At 40.6% G+C, this 21251-nt stretch overlaps 1 protein-coding gene across 1 annotated transcript in view; it reads left to right on the top strand.

Annotated features, from left to right (window-relative positions):
• The window catches only part of LOC131478722 (histone-lysine N-methyltransferase PRDM7-like), a gene marked incomplete at its 5' end in the record, with an annotated part of 208141 nt that overhangs the window by 116926 nt on the left and 69964 nt on the right, over positions 1–21251 (top strand). Inside the window, 1 exon segment of the mRNA XM_058659297.1 lies at positions 1319–1466. Coding sequence (XP_058515280.1) covers positions 1319–1466 — 148 coding nt within the window.

The raw sequence follows: 21251 nt of genomic DNA, 5'->3' as shown, positions 1-21251 counted from the left end.
TTTTGGCAGGTGGTGTGAGCCTAAGAACTTTTCCATTTCTTGTTGGTCTTCTGATTTGTTGGAGTACAGTGCTTTGTAGTAATTTCTAATTATGTTCTTAATGGTTGCGGTGTCTGTTGTTATGTTGCCTTTTTCATCTTTGATGCTGTTAATTCTTGCTTTCTTACCATAACATAAATCACAATGTCTAATAAACAGAACACAAAGATGGGCCTTGAGGAATCTAGATCCACTGGGGCCATTAGACTCACTCTTTCTCTAATTAGCATTGATTAAGCCCTTCCAGTGTCAAAAATTTCTTAAATACATGGAGATTCCATGTAATTGGTGCCTGGCAGTAATGTTTCTTAGTCTTTTGACAATTATACAATGTCAGAACAACTTCAGACATAAGACCTTCAATCGATGAGACAGTGAAAGACAAAAAAAAAAAAAGGAGGAAACAGCCGGGTTCTGGGGACAGGCATTGACATGCAGTGGGCTAAGGCAGTGACTGTGAAGCCTGCATCCCAAGTACTGGTTGCTCTACTGCCAAACCAGTGGCTACCCCATGCATCCAGGTAAGTTTTAGAGAATGTCCTCAATCTTTGACCTCTGTGCCCATGTGGAAGACCTGGTTGAAGCTCCTGCCTGCCACTGTGTCCTTTCTGTGTCCCCATTCCACCCATTCTCCTGGCATCTCTGTCTTTTTCCCCTTGTCCTCTATGCTTCTCTGCCTCTCAAATAAAAATAAAACACTACACTTTATCAATTAAGCAAAACAAAACCAAACCTGGGATGTGGATGAGAGAAGGAAGCTGTATCTGGACAAGGGTTTCTGTGAGCAATTTTGTGAGAGGATAAGAAACAATGAAGACTCCTCTACATTTCTGGATCTGGATCTTGGACTCCCAAGATCCAGGAGAAAGATCCAAGAGAAAGGACTCCAAAGGATTGCCTTTGGGAAAGCTGAGTTGTGGAGCATGTGTGGAAAGCTAGATGTAAGGAGTGTGTCCACTCATCCAATTCTGTAGCAGAAAACTGAATGAAATTTGGAGTTTAGGGAAACTCTGTGTGCTTCATGGCAGTCAAGGTGGGAGTAAGGTGGGCTTGGGTTTTGAGGATGACTAGTGAGGAAGGAAGGAAGAAAGCATACTTATCACAATGAACACTGTATCTACAACTTGCACCTGGGAATTCAGTGATCTCATGAGAGAGGTATATGTTTGCAGGGAGAGCTCTTGTAGAATTGTGATTCAAGCAGGGTGGAGGCTATTACAGAACACATGAGATTTAAACGTGACAGAGCATGCAAACTCAGCATTTATCTCCACCCCAGGTATGTGAACTGTGCCCGCAATGATGAGGAGCAGAATTTGGTGGCCTTCCAGTACCATAGGCAGATATTTTACCACACCTGCCAGGTCATCAAACCAGGCTGTGAGCTGCTAATATGGTATGGGGATGAGTATGGCCAGAAGCTGGGTATCAAGGGAAGCAACGAGAAGAAAAAGAAGGGAAGAAAAAGGAAGAGCTCACAACAGTGAGAGGTAAGTAGCACTGTTGTGTTGAAATAAGCAAAGGAGTCCCCTTGGGAATATTTGTGATTCAACTCTAAGGAGTCAAATGTATTGTAAGTGCTGCCAAAGTTCAATTCAAATGTGATTTCCATTTAGCAAAAACAAAGAATTACTTATCAAATAAAAGGAAGAGTTATAAGAGACTCAAGCACAGAGATAGAGAGAGAGAGATAGAAAGGAGAGATCACCACCTACTGTTTTATTCCCCAAAAGCTGCACTAGGGCATAGTATGGCATCCTATGGCTAAAGTCCTCACCTCGGACATGCTGGGATCCCATATGGACACCGGTTCATGTCCTGACTGCTCCAAATCCCTTCCAGAATCCTGTTTGTGGTCTGGGAAAGCACGTGAGGATGGCTTCAAGCCTTGGGATCCTATCCCCACATGGGGGACCCTGGAAGAAGTTCCTGGCTCAAGAATTTGAATGGACACATCTCTGGTTATTTTGGCCACTGGGGAGTGAATCAAAAGACAGAAGATTTTCTCTCTGTCTCTACACCAATCATGTATCTGCATATGATATATATAAATATGTAATATAATATATATGTATATATATGTATATATACATATATAAATGCAATTAGATTTAATGCTGCATCTGCCAAAACTATCTCTGGCTTGAGCCAGGAGTCTGGAATGCATCTAGGTCTCCCATGTATTTCAGCACTTGAACCATCTTGTGCTCTTTCCCTGGGTACAGTAACACACAGGAGATTGAACATGGAGCAACCAGAGCTCAATCTAATGCTTCTACGGCATACTAGTGTCATAGTCAGTGACTTAAACCAGTGTAACCAAATCCTGACCCATTTTTATGTCTTTGACACCTGGGAACAATTGATACCGTTTTCATTTAGTTCTTTTATTTGTTAAATACTTGGTGCACAAATGTATCCCACAACACCCCCTTTGGAGAGGGCCCAACACAAAAAACAAGGTCTTGGTCACTTTGCAGCTCTTCTACTATGGAAGTTCCCTCTGGATCATGAACAGTTTATTTTACATTTTCTCCATGCTCCCCGGCCCCTCCAAAAAAAAAAGCCATATGTTTCTATTTAGTCATTGTTTCAATGGGATGTTGTCATGTGAATTTTGTGCTTAAGACTGTCCATGGAAATGGAGATTTGCTGAATAATACAATTGAGTGAAATATGAGTATGAGCACAGCCAAGTGTTTCACAATAGGTCTGGTTTTCATGTCTGTTTGCCTCTTTAGAAAGACCTTTCTATTTACTTGAAAAGCTACAAACAGGGAAGAGAGAAATCCATTATCTGCTGGCTCATTTCCCAAATAGCCCCAACAACAAGGGCTGGACCAGATTTAGGTCAGGGCCAAAGAATTTCTTTCAGGTTTCCCACATAGTGGCATCTACAAACTAAGGCCATAGTCTGCTGTTTTCCCAGATGTACTCTAAGGGGGGTTGATCAGAAGCAGCATAGCTAGGAGTCCAGCAATCATATATACAAGCTGGCAGCACTTCAGTCTGAAGCTTAACGCACCTCACCACCACGCTGTTTTCCCCCGTCTAGATTTTCCTGAGTAAAAAAGACTCTTGTGGAGATTTGGGTCATCTCACTGAGGTTGATAGAGTCTTATGTGTAAATCTATCAGAGGGCAGTGGGTATCTGAAATTGGGGTTAGAGAGCTAGTCAGTCAATGGATGGAGTAATCTTTGAAGTGGGAAGGTCCAATGCATGGAAAATAGGCAAACGCTGAGATTGGTCAATACAGAGAGGCATGACACCTGACGATAGTCTTTCACATGATTTGTGTGACAGGGAGGAAAAGCAATCCTTGGCGTAGGCATGAGGCAGTGGTAGTTAGGTTGTCTCAGACTCAGAAACAGGCATTACTGTCCCTTGCCTAGCCAGAGCAGTAACACAAAACATCAAGTTGCACTTATTTTGGATTGAGAAACACAGATCTACTCATAGGTTCTCATCTTAAACAAAATGTGTCTTCCAAAATTGTGGATCTCCTGTTGTGTGGCTTCTTCGTTCATAGAGCTCTTCCTGTTCATAAAGAGTGTCAAGAAGGAAATTCTACCCTGAGTTATCAGAGTTCTTTTCAACACAAAAAGATAGCCTCAAGTAACTTTTCAGACAAAGTGCCAGGGATCCAAGTGAAGGCTTTGGGGGACAGAGAAGTACAGGGAAACATGAATGAAGAGGACATCCTCAACAGATGTGGTAGAGGTCCCTGAGGTCTAAGCTATGAAGGAAGTCTAAGAGTGAAACTACAGAATGGTAGTTGGGTTGCATTGGACCGGTTCATTTGTGAAAATGTCTGCTGATACAGAACTTTTGGATTTCTAAAGCTGTCATAGAAATTAAATAAAAAGAAGATAATTGACATACCACACAGGATCACTTGGTGGATTCCAGCTGTTGCTAGTACATGAGGAACAAATAGTAGGACAGGCTTAACCCAAGTGAAAGCAGGTAGCCAGGCTGCTTGTCTGTATCTGTGCTAACCTCAAACCATCTTATTTTAGAAGACACAATGTAGTCCGAGATCCATCCTGGTTACCTATGCTCGCTTGTCGTCTTCAGTCACAAGTCCCTCATTCAACATGCCATCCTTAGTTCCTGCTCTTAGGACTTCTCAGAAACATCTGCAAGACAGCTCCTGTAACCAGGGAACCATTCTCAAGGGGATGGGCACCATCTGATCCACATAGATGCCATGACACAGTCAAGGACGAGAGGTCCATAAAAATTCCAAACCCATTTCAAAAACAAAAAAACAGAGGGAGAAATAAGGGCCATTCTTTTTTTCTTCCAGCCTCCACCCAAAAGTCAGTGGAGGCCTCGAGTGAGAGTGAGAAAAAGAGGATGATCCCACAAGAGGCTAGGCAGTGAATGCAGAGGAAGCATTCAAATCTTCTGTGAGAGGTAGCATTCCCAGAGTAGGGACTGAGTATGGCAATTGTTTGTAGGGCATCAGTGATATGTCACAGATTATTATCTGTCACCAGAGAGTTTGCAAACTGGGAAGAAACCCAATGAGTGTAAATAATGCAGGCAATGCTTCACACAAAAATCACACCTCACCAGGCACCAAGAGACTCACAAGGGAGAAGCTCTCAATTTGAAGGGAGTGTAGGAGGGTTTTCACACAGAAGTTACATTTCATCACACACCAGAGGACACAGAAGGTAGAAGCCATATGCTTTCAGGGAGTGTGGTTGAGACTACACTCATCAGCGTACTAGAGAACACATGTGGGAGGAAGCAGCGTGTTTGTGGAGAAGGAGAGTGAAAGAGAGATAAAATCATCTAACAGCCAACACAAGCCAGCAGCCTTTAGTTCAGAGAAGTCTTGAGACATTAAAGTCATGAATTTCTCCAACAATACAGACTGAAGAAATGTTTAAGCACGTTTCCACTTTCATGAGAAATGACTTAGAGAATCAGAGGAGTGTTGCTGAGATTTTTGGGGGATGTTGACTTGTGACCCTTAGACACATCTTCCACCAACCTGTTTTCTTCATGCTAATGAATGTTGTCTGCATACACACCTGAAGACCAAGTTACATGCCACCACTGCTATTACTGTTTAAGACAGAGGTTCTAGATCAGGTTTCCTTAAGACTTCATGGAGCTGTAAACCTGTATTTCTTATGAGTATATGAAAGGCGGATCTGTTCACAGACTGTGGGAGAGAAACCTGTTGTTAAACAGACACTGGGTTTAGGAGAGGAATCTTATCTCCAGTGAAGCATGATGGCCTCTCTTTGACTTTGGCTCTGATATTGTTGCAAGAAATGGCATATTCCACCTGCTGTTTCCAGGCTCTATATCCTCAGGGTTGAAGACCAACAGATGTATGGTGCACTTACATGTAGGTGTTTGCATGACTATGTGGGTGTCATGGAAATGTGCACCTGTGTGCATGTCAGGGAATTGTAATGACATATGTATGTATGTGCCTATGATCATGAGTAACACATATTCATGTGTGTTTCTCTCCTATGTGCTAATTATAGGAGAAGCCGATGCTCCTGAGACTGCAAGGACCCCAGTAACATTTGCTGGCTGGGCGTATCTGAGTTTAGAGTATTCATATTGTGTCTGATGGGGCTGGGGAGAAACAGTGAGAAAAGGTCCAAAGTTCCAGGGCCTGACCAGTCATGGGTAGACACACTACAATTATGAATCCATCTACACAAATGCTACACCCAGTACAGGGACACCAGTGGCTCCCAGGATGGGCTGCACAGAACTACAGATGAGTTGGTGCCAGTTCCAGGTCTAAGTGGAGAATTTCTCAGGTCGTGCAAGGGCTTGGGAAGCAGTACTCATTTGGCTACCCAGAGAAGCTTTGGACAGTATTACATGGCAGCTTTTCAATGGTTAGGGTGAGAAAATACTTTTGACTTTTGCTGAGACTCGATTTGGAGCATGATACGTGGTCTAATTCTGAAAAGGTTCCAAATGCTGATGAGAAGAGTGTGTAGTTTGTAGATATTAGGTCAAATATTATGCAAACTGTCTGTGAAGCCCATCTGCTGGATAGCATGATTTGACTTGAATTTAGGTTTATTGGCTTTCTGTCTGGATGATTCATTCTGTGTCATACTGAAGGAACTCTGACACGGAGTGTGATGTCTAAATGATTTTTTGTTACCAATATTTATTTGAAATGGATCAGAGGTAGAGCAGCCAGGACTCCAACCCATGCTCATGCAGGATGTGGGCATCACAGGTAATGGCTTAAAGTACAGGTTAAGGTACAGGTAGTGGCCACAGTGCTGACCCCTCCACCAGTGTCTTAACCACTAGAGCAGCTGTTATTCATCTGGTACTCATTGATCCTTTGAAGTTCAGTTTAAATATTTGATTAGGGAATTTCTTCTTAAACTGTTGAGGTTTGGACCTTGCCTCTGGACCCATCTAGACATCCATTCACACTTTCATCAAAGTCTGGCTTTTTCCTTTGTAACGTTTAATACAATCATATGTAATAGTAGTGTCATCTGTAGGATTCAGTGTTCTGTGTAATACGGAATATTTCACTTGGCAATCACCACATTATCATGGATCCAGGACCTTTTTTTTCATAGGTTGGTGTTCAATATTCTCTTCTCAGGCAGTTCCTTTAATACACTCATTCATCTTGCTAGCTATTCTCAAAGGGCTACGTAGGTGGGGAATTGTAGAGTTTTTGAATCTTGGTGTGGGTGACAGAGGCTGATGGCCAAAGAAGATTAGGGTTCAGTGATTTGGGAAGCAAAAGGTGAGTGAGGCGGAAATTCTCCGAACAGTCATGGAATGAGGCTGCGCCCCACCTCCCACTACTACAACGTTCTATCTCCACCCTAAAGTAAGTCATGGGACAATCATGTATTCATTGATAGAATCATTTCGCTAGGCAATTCATTCTATTAGGTAAACATCAGCTCACAGACCCAGTACCAGAATGATTTTGCAGAATGAGAATGCTGAGGAGAACTGTCACATTTTAATTGCATGAGGCTGCAGCATGGAGATGACTGTGTTCTCCCAAGGCACGTCACTGAGTACCAGGAACATCCTCCAACGTGGACAAGAACTACACATGCTCCTTTCAGTCTCTGCAAAGCAGGTTCCCTCTGCATAGGCCAACACTATTTCTTTTTGCTACTTATTTCCCTTCTTTTCCTTGGCTTCCATTTCCATGCAGCTTCTTTCCATGCACTTGCTCCTCCTTCTAAATAATCCTGATGCTTATCTCTGTAGGGGCCATGAAACCAGAAAATCGCCATGGGGGCAAAGTGCATGTTATGATTGAACTGTCAGTTGTAAGTTTCCTTCCTCTTAGATAACAGCTGTGCACTGAACAATCTCACAGATTTCATAGAATTGGAGCCAGACGATTTGTGTATAAGGCATATTGTGAAAGCAAAGACATTTCTTCCTCCCAAAGACACCCTGGTTTTGGAATGCCTGCCCACTGCTCCACCCGCATGCTGGCTCATGGAGAGCAGTCAAGGCATATTCTTTTTCCTTTACTGTGGAAGAATCTTCATTTTTACAAAACAAAGCCAGGCCCAGCATGGTAGCCTAGAGTCCTCACTTGCACAGGCCAGGATCTCATATGGGTGCTGGCTCTAATCCCAGTGGTCCACTTCACTTCCCATCCAGCACCCTGTATGTGGCCTGGGAAGCAGTCGAACATGGCCTAAAGCCTTGGGACCCTGCATGCACATGGGAGACCTAGAAGAAGCTCCTGGCTCCTGGTTTCAGGTCAGCTCAGATCTGGGCATTGTGGTCACTTTGAGACTGAATCATTGAACAGAAGATCTCTGTCTTTCCTCCTCTCTGTTTATCTGCCTTGTCAATAAAGGAGGCTGAATGTGACTTCTCTCCTTGACTACTCCCTTCCTGCAGATTCAGCAATAAAAAAAAAAAAAAAGAGAGAACGTGGAAATTGTGATCTCACCCATTGTCCTGTAGCCCTTGACCCTATTCATCCTAATCGCCTATGTAAAAAATCACCAAAAATGAAAATAAATAAAAATCCAAAACTAGGAGAAGATGAACTAGGAGAAGATGACAAAGGAAAGTTTTGCTGAGATGTTTCCTGAACTCACAATCTTTGCTTTCAGAATTTGTAATATATCACACCATTCTCTTCTGGCCTATAGTCTCCTGTGAGAGATCAGCTATGAATTTAATTGTACTTCCTCTATATGTCAATTGATCTTTTTTTTTTTCTCTACTGCATTGAAGGATTTCTTCTTTGTGTTCCATTGACTAGAGCTTGATTATCTTGCATTGTGGTCAAGATTAGTTTTGATCAAAACACCTGTAGGGTGTTCTGTGCCCTTTCTTGATGTTAATGTCTATTCTTTCTGCAGTTTATGAAATTTCTCATTTGTTATTTCATTGAATTTGTTGTTTAAAATAGATTTATTTTATGTTTATTGGGAAGTCAAATATATAGAGCAGGAGAGTCAGAGGAAGATCTTCTGCCTGTTGACTCACTTCCCAAGCATCAGTGATGGCAGAAGCTGAGTTGATTTGAAAACAGGAGCCAGGAGCCTCTTCTAGGTCTCCAGTCTGGGTACAGCATAGCATGGTTTGGGCCATCCTTCACTGTTTTCCAAGGACACAAGCCAGGAGCTGTAGGGTAAGTCAGGTCGTGTGTATTAGAACTAGTGTCCTATGAGTTCTTGATGCATGAAAAATGATGATTCTGAACGCTAGACTACCATGCCAGGCCCATTGAATTCATTTCTTTGATAAAGATTTATTTATTTTTGTTACAAAGTCACATATACAGAGAGGAAGAGAGACAGAGAGGAAGATCTTTCGTCCGATGATTCACTTCACAAGTGAGTGCAACAACTGGAGCTGAGTCAATCCATAGCCAGGAGCCAGGTGTTTCTTCTGGGTCTCCCACATGGGTGCAGGATCCCAGAACTTTGGACTGTGTTCGACTGCTTACCCATGCCACAAGCAGAGAGCCGAATGGGATGTGGAGCTGCCAGGATTAGAACCAGCACCCACACGGGACCCCGGGCGCCACCAAGATGAGGAACCCAGCTGTTAGCACATGCTGCTTGGCCCATTGAGTGCATTTTTAAGCAGAACTTCTCTTTCTGCACCTTCTAGGATTTCTATAACTCTTCTATGTGGGCCTTTTAATAGTGTGTCTTACTTCTTAAATACCTTTTCTCCTTTTATAGCTTTATCCAGCTCTGCTTCCACCTTTTAATTGTTTTCCCATTGTAATAAGAAATATCTTTGAACTCTGAGATTATTCTTCTGCCACTGTCATTCTGTAGGCCCATTTTCTCAATGTAGTCTTCAGTTATCACGGAGGAAGCTAAAGGCTTTTCTTCCTTGGCAGGGGAGTCTTCAGTTATCTATGTTGTGATTTGGTCTCTGCTTTTACTCTTGAGCATTGTACTTCTCATTAGCTGATTCTTTTGCTTTTTTGTATATATTTTTTGAAATTTTTGAATTTTGTGGTTCAATATTGTATAGACTGGGATTCTACCACACAGCACAACAAAAGCTTCCCCATAATTCCATAATTATGTCATAATTGCATCAGTCTCTTATTGAAGTGTGCCCAAGCATTGCTCGTGCAGACAATGTCAAACAGTTCAGCAACCCATTGTCTACATATTTCCAACAATTTTATTGAGAGCCCACCTTTTGTTTAAAGGCAGGAATGAATGTTGCATTGTTCCCCTCATTTCCATAAATGAGAAGCCATAAAACAAAGTCAAATACTGGTATGAATTAGAATAACAGCAACCAGGAATCACCACAGCAATTACAACACCATGAAAAAACCACCACTGATTAAACAACACAAGTGTGACAAAACAAACCAACCAACAAACAAACAAACAAAAAAACCGCGAAAGTCTCTTATGGCCCAGCAGCGTGGCCTAGGGGCTAAAGTCCTCACCGTGAGTGTGCCCGGGATCTCATATGACCAACGGTTCTAATTCCGGCAGCTCCACTTCCATCCAGCTCCCTGTTTGTGGCCTGCAAAAGCAGTCAAGCATAGCCCAAAACTTTGGGATCCTGCACCCATGTGGGAGACATGGAGGAGGTTCCTGGCTCCTGGCTCTGGATCAGTACAGCATTGGCCCTTGAACTCACTTGGGGAATGAATCATCAGACGGAAGATCTTCCTCAATATCTCTGCTCCTCTTTGTATATCTGACTTTGCAATAAAAATTAACCAATCTTTATCAAAAATAAGTCTCTTGGGAAAAATGATGCCACCATGTAATCCACGAGGCAGTGAGGAATTCAAATAAAGGAAAGAATGTATTTGGGATAATGAAACTGAAATCTAAAACATCAAAAGATGGGATGCAACAAAAATAAATAAATAAATAAATAAAACAGTCAAAACTAACAAACTAACAAACAAATAAAACCCAGTATGGATCAGGTCACTGAAGTTATACTTTCCATGATGGCTTTTTTATTTATTTACTAATTTTGATTCGTTTATTATATTGTATTATGTGACACAGTTTCATAGGTACTTGCATTCTCCTCACCACTCCCCAAACCCTCCAACCATGGTGCATTCTTACACCTTGTTGCATAACCACAGTTCAAGTTCAGTTGAGATTCCCCCATTTGCAAGCATATACCAATCATTGAGTCCAGCATCTTATTGTCCAGTCAGGAAAAGAATGTATCTGGGATAAATGTAACTGAGTTCTAAAACATTAAAAGATGGGATGCAGCAAAAAAATATAAATAAAATAGTCAAAAACTAACAAACTAACAAACACATAAAAACCAGTATGGATCAGGTCATTGAAGTTATACTTTCCATGATGGTTTCTTAATATTAATGAGAACTATGTATTTGCTCTTCTGGGATTGATATATTTGACTGAGCATAATGGACTCTCCTTGGGACCACCTGGTTGTAAATGGCATAATTTTGTTCTTCTTAATAGAAAATACTATTTCATGGAGTAGAAGCAGCACAGCTTCTTTAACTGTTCTTCTTTGGGAGCACATCTGGATTGTTTCCATGTCTTTGCCAGTGTAGATTTTGCTTCTGCAAATATAGGCCTATAGATCCCCTTCACATATACAAATTTCATCCCTATTGGGTATATTCGTAGGAGCAGGAGAACTGTATCATATGGCAGACTTGTTTACAATTCTCCCAGCACTCTCTATACTGATTTCCACAATGGTTGCATTAGCCTACACTGCCACCAGCAGTGAAGGAGACTACTTTTCTCTCCACATCTTTGCCAGCAGGTATTGTTACTTGAGTTCTGAGTGTAGGCCAGTCTCACTGGAGTTAGCTGGTACTTCAACATGGCTTTCAATTAGATCACTCCGATGCCTTGAGAGCCTGAGTATCTTTTTATATGTCAGTTAGCCATTTGAGTCTGTTCTATTGAAAAATGTCTGCTCAATCCTTTGCCCATTTCTTTACAGGCTTGTTTGCTTGTTTGCTTTTTATTGTCTCTGGGATTCTGTAGCCATTTGTAAATCCTGGATATTAGTCTCCTATCACTTGTGTGGTGTGCAAATATTTCTCTGTTTCTGTTGGTTACTTCCTCCCTTTGATAATTGTCTCCTTTGCTGCACAGAAATTTTTTAGTTTGATGTAGTCCCATTTAAGGCATTTAAGGTTGCTCTCTTCTATGTTAAAGGGATCTGTACTTACTATTTCTCTCTCAGCCTTGAAATTGTTTGCGTACACAGTACCATTGACTTGTGCTCAGTATTTGTGTATCCTGTTAGTCTGCCAAAATCTCTAATGAGTTCCAACAGTCTCTTGACTGAGTCTTTGGTTCTCGTATGTAAAGAATCATGTAGTCTTCAAGTAGCAACAATTTCAGTTCCTCATTTCCAGTTTGGATTCCTTTAATTCTGTTCTTTCTTGCCTGATGGCTCTGGTAAGGACTTCCAATACTATGGTGAAGAGTAGTGGTGACAGATGTCATCCCTGTCTAATTCTTGATTGTAGTGGATAGGTTTCCAATCTTTCTCCATTTAGTATGATGCTGGCATTGGTTTTCTCGTATATTGCTTTGATTGTGTTGTGGAATGTTCCTTCTATGTCTGCCTTACTTAGGAGTTTCAGCATGAAGTGTGTTGGATTTTATCCAATGCCTTCTTTGCATCTGTTGAGAAGATCATATGGTTTTTATTTTTAATTTGTGTATGTGCTGTATCATATTTATTGATTTGTGGATGTTGAACCATCCCATATGGTCCAGGTGAATGATCTGATGTGTCGTTGGATCTGGTTGGCTAGCATTTTGTTGAGGATCTCTGAATCTATGTTCATCAAGGATATCGGTCTGTAGTTCTCTTTTTCTGTTGTTTCTCTCTCTGGCTTTGGTGTTAAAGTGATATTGGATTCATAGAAAGAGTTTGGAAGATTTGCCTCTGTTTCTATTATTTGGAAAATCTTGTGGAGAATTGAGGAAAGTTCATCTTGAAACATTTGTTAGAGTTCAACAGTAAAGCCATCTGGTATAGGACATTTCTTGGTTGGAAGGGCTTTAATTACTGACGCAATTTCAATGCAATGGGATAGGTCTACTTAGGTTGTTAATTGCTTCTTGATTCAGTTTTGTTGGATTGTATGCGTCCAAAGATCTATCCATCTCTTTTAGATCTTGTGATTTGCTGCATATAGTTGCTTGTAATAGTTCCTGATGGGCTAGTGGGGAGTCTGTTTTGTTAAGTTTCTCAAAGAACCAGCTCTTTGATTCATTGTCTTATGTCTAGTTCTTTTATCTCTTGTTTGTTTATTCCTTCCCTTATTTTGTTGTGTTTTTTTTTTTTTGTCTTGCTTCTAATATCAGGATTGAGTTGCTGTTGTTTTTCTAGCTTCTTGAACTGTAAGGTTAGACGATCTATTTGATGCTTTTCTAGTTTCTTGACATAAGCACTGATTGAAATGAACTTTTCTCTTAGCAACACATTGATTTCCCTTTGATTTCCTCACTAACCAAATACTCATTTAGTAACATATTATTTAGTGTGCATGTGTTAGCAAGTCTTGTTTGGTGTTTTGAATTCTTAGTTTCTAGCTTCAGTCGAAGATTGTCTGAGAAGATTCTTGGTATAAGTTTAATTTTTAAAATTTGCCGAGGCTTATTTTGTGGCATGAAACATGGTCAATTCTGGAGACAGTTCCATGCTCTGAATAAAAAAAAGGCTTATTCTCTGTCTGTATGATGGATTGTTTGAGAGATATAAGCTAAGTCCATTTGCTTTAAAGTTTGGTTGAGTTCTGCTATTTCTTTCCTTAGTTTCTGTCTCCTTGATCTGTTCATTGATGCTAATGGGGTATTAAGATCCCCCACTATGATCATCTTGGAGTCTGTTTCTTCCATTAAAGCCATTAATATTTGTTTCACATAGCTAGATGCTTTGGCATTTGGCACATATACATTTGTTATGATGATCTTCTTGCCGAATGGATTCTTGGATCATTATGTGTTGTCCATCTTTATGTCTTTAATGTTCTTCACATCAAAACCTATGTCGTCGGACACAAGAATGGCTACCCCTGCGCATTTTTCCTTATGATTCACTTACAATATTTTCTCCCATCCTTTCACTTTCAATTGCCTCTGATCTTTGTTGGTGAGATGTGTCTCTTGTCAGCAGCAGATTGATGTATTTTGTTTTTTGATCTGGTCCTCTAATTTATGCCATTTGACTGATGAGTTTAAGCCATTTAAGCTCAGCGTTATTATGGTAAGGGGCAGTTTGGTCCTGTCATTTTAGCGATGGGTTGTTGCTTGAGTGAGTCTTCTGTTAGCCTTTTAGTGGGATGTTCTCCACATTTGCTTTTGCATTTTGTAGTTGCTTTCCCTTTTTGACTTTCATGGGAACTTCTTTGAGTATCATTTGTGGGGCATGTATAGAAGAGGCAAATTCTTGAAGTTTTTCTTTATTGTGGAAGAATTTTATTTCATTTTCAAAGACAAAGACAAACTTTACAGGGTACATTATTCTGGGCTGAACTTGTTTGCTTTTAGAATCTGGAATATGTCATTCCATTCTCTTCTGGCCTGTAGTGTTTGCCCTGTGAGGTCAGCTGTGCTGATTGATTGATTGTGCTTCCTGTATAGGTCACTTCATTTCTTTAAAGGTGAACACTTAAGGATTTTTTCCTTTTTGTTCAAATGAAGAGAGCACGATTTTCATGTATTGGTGTGAAGTTCATTTTTAATCAACCCTGTTGAGAGTTTGGTGACCCTCCTGTATATTGTTTTCCAATTCTGTCTCCAGATTAGGTTAGTTTCCCTTTATCATTTCATTAAATACAGCTTGAATCCCAACTTCTCCTTCTGTGCCTTCTGGAACTCCCATAACTCTCATGTTGGGCCTTTTAATCATGTCTTTTAATTATTGAATACTTGTTTTAGCTTGACCCATCTCTGCTTCCAGGTTTTTTTTTTATTATTATTTCTTCATGGTAACAGAAAACATCTTCCAATTCTAACATTCTTTCTTCTGCTTCATTCTTTCTATTTTTGATACTCTCCACTTTACTTTTAATTTGCTCCACTGTGTTCTTATTTTAATACATTTCCATTATTTCCTGTATAACATATTCCTTAAATTCCTTGAACTCTTGTATGTCCTTCTCATTGTTGGTCAGGCATTTTATAATGAGCTCTCTCTTGTCTTCCTCAGTTATCTTTGTGGGTAGTAGAGGCTTTTGCTCCTTTGCTGGAGAGTCTTCAGTAACATTCATAGTGCCTCTGTCTTTTCTTCTCTCTTTTGCCATTGCCATTCTGGTTGGTAGGTTCTTTTCCTTAATGCAGATTCCTAAGATGCATTACCTGCATGTCTGCGAGTTGATTTCTATGTTCACTCAGTGCTCAAGATTAGGAAAATGCTAGTTCACCTGAATAACAAACACACAAACAAAAGCAAAAAGCAAAAAGCTCTACATGACCTAATTATCTGGTTACAGAAAATGGGTGGACACCACAGTGAGCTCTGTCAGAGATCTGGCACTCCCTGAAGGCTGCCAATGCCATGTACAGGCCGATGCTTGACAAAGACCAACATGCCCTCTCCTATCAGAGCTCAAGCAGGGCTGATGCCAGCGCCCATGTCAGTGGGGGTATAAAACCGTTGTCTCCATTACCCTGCTTGTCTTTCACACTTGAGACCCTCTCTTCTCTTGTGCATTCCTCCACCACAAGAGATAGGCCCAGGAACAGACTTCTCTTTGCATAATGAAGGTCTGTTTGTACTTACTTGGTATTTTCTTTCTTTAGCACATCTAACAGAAAATGTGGAACATCTACTCCACAGAACACTACACAACCACTAAAAAGATTTTGTCATTTTCCCATCTATTGAAGGGTATTGCAATTTCTCATGTTGTTTGGTGTATGAATTCAATTCTACCACATTTTAATGTTATTTGGATAGCCATCTTCAAAGCTATTTTTCTAGCTTTATGATTTATGGTTTCCGAAGTGCTAGAGAATATGCTGAGACTCAGGTTAACATTGGGAAAAACTGCTTAATATTCTTCCAAACCAGCAAACTATTACATGTTCCACCAGCAATGAGTGAGAATTTCTATTTCTGTCATGCTTTATTGAAGTTTTAATTTGTGTTAGGCGTGCTCTTGACTCTTTTGATTGGTGTGCATTACTGCTGTATTTTCTGTGTATCTTTTCCTTATGAAAGGATGTTGAGTGTTGCTTTGTGTCTTTCCTGGAAAGCTGCAAACCTTGTAATTGAGTAGCTGTTTAGATATTTTTTTTTTCTCTTTTTCATTTGTCTTTTTCAGTGTTGAATGTAAAGTGTTTTTTTTTGTTTCTAAAGTGTAACTTACTTATTTGAAAGCCAGAGATGTCTCTGAAGTACTGCTTCATTCCCCAAATCACTGCAATGTCCAGAGCTGAGCAGTAAGGAGACTGGGGGCCCGGAGCTCCTTGCAGTTCTCTCATGTGGATTTAAGGACACAAGGGCTTGAGTCATCATCTGCTGCCTTCCCATGCTCGTTAGCAGGGATCTGACTCAGAAATAGAGCAGCAGGACGTGAAAGATGAGGGTTTTCTTTATATGAAATGTCCAAGTAATAGGCAGACCCAAATTGAAATAGGGATGTGGGATGAGAATGAAGGATATTTAATGGCAATGAAGAAATTTTTCACAAAGAGATCTTACAGCAAAAGACAACAGTGACTGAAAAGAATTAAATTTTGCAAGAGGAAGAGATTTTCTTAGTATTTAATATTTACTAATTTGAAAGTCATGGTGAAAACTTCCACAATCTGTCTATTGTCTTTATTACCGAGAAAGTGAGAAGTAACTATACACATTCCACATGTACTGTTCTAAGCCAGCCCTGCTTTACTCATCCCCTAAATGTTAAATGGAGGAAAGTAGTTTCTTTCTGCAAATCAAAGCACTTGAAAATTCCACTTATCACTTAAGGGATCCATGTGATTTATACTGCAAAATCCTACACTACTTACTGAAAAATAATACTGAAAAAGTAAGGGATCCACATGATACAGACTGCAAAATCATGACAGTATATTATCAAACAAGCATATGAAAGCTCCTGGGACTCTTTTGCCACCTGAATCTAACGTGGATAACACACAAATTATAACTTGGACAATAATTTTATGTTTTGTATCTTGGCAGGGTTTTAAAGAATATGAATAACAACTCAACATTACCTATGGAGCCTCACTAAGTTACTAAACAATCCTGCAAAAGAGTATTCATTCTACCATCACAACAGAATTATTCGAAAGGAAGACACTAGAAATGTGTTCTGTCCAGAAGTTAATGGCTTAGAGATCAGTTACCATTCAAAATAAGCATCTGGCGATATTTAGTGTGCGACTAATTTGCCATTAGACAAATTACATCTTTCTTTTTTTATCTCTGTTTGTGTCTGTCATATAAAAGCCACTGGTGAATCTTTCTTTGTCTCATTTGTATCTCTTGCAGAATGCAAACTTTCACTGATTTTCACTGGATCTTACGACATGTGCAAATAATATTGTGTATTTGATTTTCACATATTTCATGGGTTACAACAAATTATTGTTAGAAGAACGTAGTACTAAGTCGTACAGTTCAATTTGAATTCAGATTGTGCAGCTAGTTGAGTTCGGATACAGCACTTTGAATCTCTGCAAGAATTGATCCTATAGCATGGGTCCTGACGATGGATAGTGAAGGTGCCCATTTAAAGTGATATTGCAACCCTTAAGACAACACTCGCTGATACATCGGTCATAATCTTCAATTTCATGAATGCTTTTTCTATTAGTGGTATCTCTTGTTCTGTGGTGCACACGCTAACAACCCTGAACTAGTGCCCACACATAGTGAATCAGCTTACAAGTCTACGCTGTGTCTCTGCACCACACAATGACTCCTACACAGTTACTCAAATCATACTCCAGTTTTCTGCCTCACACTTTGAAATCTCAAGGTCAAACAGCCCCTGTGGATACTGAAGGAAGACTGTTCTCAAGTATCATAGGCACCCATCTTATCAGCCTAGTGCACTTCTCTCCATATGCCATTTTATGTCTTGACCACAGCAAATGCATTATACTACTAAAACACAAAACTCAAATTCCAAAGATTTTTGAATGTATGAGATGAAAATAGTGAAATTCAATAGGAAATAGGTTAAGAAATGGGTAAGAAACACAGCTTTGTCTATGTTTACATACCTTTGTATATATATACAAATAGCATAAAATAGAGAGCACTTGTAGAAATTTTAACAGTAATGATGAAACATTCCAGAGAGAAAGGCATCTGTGTAGTAGAGATTATCACACAAGACACACTGGAATGAAGTTGGGTAAAATTTATAAACACCTGAATAATGATATAAACTAACAAAAGTGAAACCAAACGATGTAAGGTGCATGCCAAATATACCAAATGACCTTTTCCATCTGTGACTGCTCATATCCAGTCAAGCGCATCAAGAGAATGACCATTCTCTTTCTGTCTTCAATTCCTAAGCTCCCAGTGAATTTCATCTCTAACCTGGCTGCTGCTGACGTTTTGACTATCCCTGGAGTTTGGATGGCATGCCTGTTTGTTGACTGCCACATGTATATCTGATTTCTGCTGTGCTGTTGTGCTCTTGTCACTTCTGCTGTATGCAGGGGATTCCAGGTATTCCACTGCTCTTGGCCAGATTTCTTTTCCTGGAATCTGCCCTTTGTGATTCACCCTCACTAATGATTCTCCTTCAGTTAAACCTGTCTGCACCTTAGACTGTCATCTTTCCCCTTCATTACTTAGATTCTGGAAAAAACAAAATCCAGCTCAAAAATTACACCCCACATCTATGGCAGCCAGTTGAATGCAAAAAGAAAACACAACGAAAATCAGGTAGGACAATAATCCAAAATGATCAGCAACTTGAGGAAATGACCAGTACCTATTCTGACACAAGTAATAATTAACCAAGTGCTGCACTCAACAATGCAGAATTACAATCATTTTGCGAGAAGAATGTGAGAAGAAATTCTCCCTGATCAATGTGCAAAGGACACAAATTAGGTACTGAAATGCTTATGGAAAAATGATAATATCAGATTGTTAGTTTTCAATAATAAACCCATATGCAAATGGCCTTTGCAGTCTTAAACTGAAAGATTATACTTACCTAATGTATTAAATAATAAGACAGTCCATTTGCTGTCTCTAAGTATTGCAACTCACCAATGGAAATACACAGATACAGAGTGAAAGAGTGGTAGACAAATTCCATGTCAATGGAGAAAAACGGACATCAGTCATTCAGATATCAGAAAAAAATCATACAAGAAACGAAGATGTGTTTCAGTAAAAGATAATGCAATATTCAATATAGAGAAATACTTTTAGAAGGTATATATGGACCAACATCATGGCACCACCTTATTTAAAGCATTTCTTAATACATGCAAAGTAGCACAAAGGATTCAATACAACTATAGTCAAACATTTAGATATTTCAGGTTCATCACACACACACACACACACACACACACACACACATCAAAAACCAGAGAAATAGTATATACTATGGAAAAAGATACCTAAGACTGTGAAAACTGAATTGTAGAATGTTTACTTTGTGACCACCATTAAATGAAAAGGAATCAACAGTTAATGAAACTGTAGGAAGTGTGCAAAGAAAGAGAACTGCAATAACATGCTCCAGGAAGAATAACTGGCCATGGCAGATATCAAAAGAAAACTGAAACATGCCTGGAAGTGAATGAATGTAACAACACAGCAAGTCACAACTTGCAACAAAAAAATGAATAAGATAAGCTCACACCTATATTGATAATCAGAAAAGTAACTAATAAATGCTCTCTTAATGCCACATAAACCTTAATCAAAAGAAATTCTCAACAAATGCTAGCTAATCATATCCCTCATCTCACTAAGAACACTACCCACTTAGAGAATGTATGAAAGTTGTGCAGCGATTATTCCTATATAAGATCAATAAATATTACACAAGACTACAACCTATTAAACGAATGAAAGCATTGCTTAACTCAATAGACCCAGGAAAAACATTGGTTGTAATATAATAGGCTTTTGTGCTGAAAACATAAAGCAAAGTTGGAAATGAACAATGTTTCTCAAAATGAGCAATGCTTTCAACACACATAGCTCAATATCAGATTGAATAGGGAAAAATCTGTAGATACATGCTAGTATCCTGGGACAAGGAAAATGCACGCTTTCATTCCAGTTAGTAAATAGAATCCTGGATATTTTAATCAAAGAAATAAATATCAAGTGGATACAAAGTGTAAGAGAGGAAGTCAGGAGAATATTGGGGCACATCAAACTATTATCTGCACAAGGGAATACAGACTACCATAAGACTACTACTAGAGTTCACAGGAAAGTATAGTGGAATTGTTAGGTAGGAAATCATCGGGGTGGGGGATAGGAAAAAGATGGCCTATCGCAGAAAGCTGGTGTAGGGTGGAGTAGGGAAAGAGGGGAACCAATCCAGCAGAGAAACACGCCAGGTAAACCAAAATTGTAGGGAGAAGAGCGGGAAGGTCACTGGAGTTCACTAAAGCAAGAAGATATACACAGCGTGAAGGAACAGCCACAAAAAGTGGGAAAGAAAATACAGCATGCAGCAAGAAACCTGGTGAGTCACGATCCCAGCCAGGGGTAAGGAGGCAGAGTCTCAATCGTCCCAGGTAAAACAGAGGTGGCTGGAAGGATAGGCGCCCACACCGACAGGAGCACCATTCCACTGGCGGGCAGGAGCCCCAAGAGGAGGCTACTGGACTGATCATAGGGGTCATCATCCCCTGCAGAAGTGGAGGACAAGCAGGGGAGATTTCCCAGAAGCGTTCCTCCCAACTGTTTAGCAGCTTTGAGAGAGTGCAGAGGGAACTGGAACTGTGCTGTGGAACTGGGGCTCAGAAATCCCCATATCAGCTCCGAACACTGGACTGGCTGCTAGAGAATCCAGTGGATCCTTTAGCTGGGCTCAGCCTGAGCTCCAGAGGCTAGGCAACACTCAGCAGAACCTCACAACCTGGGCAGAGGAGCAAATTAATAGGGGCACGGCTGCACGCCCCTCAGAGCTCTGTGCCTCTCAGGGCTCCGCTTCCACCATTGAGAAAGTGCAACTGAGAAAGTAGCTTCATATAGGTGCCAGGGCTGTGAATTTGAAGCAGTGAACAGCCACTGCCTCAGGCAGAATCCTCTGCTGGGCTCAGCTGGAGAGGCCAAACCAGAACCTGCTCAGTGGAATGGGCCAGACAGGTTCTCCCAGCAGGAGCCCGCTCAAAAAAGCCTGTCTGCCAGTGGCCGAAGGCGGTGTTGCACCTTTCAGCGGAGCAGCGCTTCTGAGTGGGAATTCTGGAGAGCAAAGTTTGGCAGCGCTGAGGCCAGCAGAAATTTCCCACCCAGCCTGGGGTTGGGGATTTCAAGTTTCAAGCATCAGAGTCCTCCTCTGTGCTCACTTCAAGTCCTGAAGGAGAATCTCGGCTTGGCACTGAGGCAGAAACCCCCCCTGTGCTAGGCTTGTGACCCAGAGCCGAGGTGCGGCTCGGCAGTGAATCTCAGTGGGGCAACGCCTTGGAATGGGAGCTGTAGGGGGAGGGGCCCAACACTAGGGCTGGCCCACAAAGCCTCCTGGCCCAGCTCGGGGCTGTGATCTACAGACCCTGAACAGCAAGTAGCTGGTGAC

The sequence above is a fragment of the Ochotona princeps genome, chromosome Y (genome assembly GCF_030435755.1).
Source record: "Ochotona princeps isolate mOchPri1 chromosome Y, mOchPri1.hap1, whole genome shotgun sequence".
Classification (NCBI taxonomy): Eukaryota; Metazoa; Chordata; class Mammalia; order Lagomorpha; family Ochotonidae; genus Ochotona; species Ochotona princeps.
The sequence above is the reverse complement of the archived record's forward strand: the minus strand, read 5'-3'. Positions and strand labels throughout refer to the sequence as shown.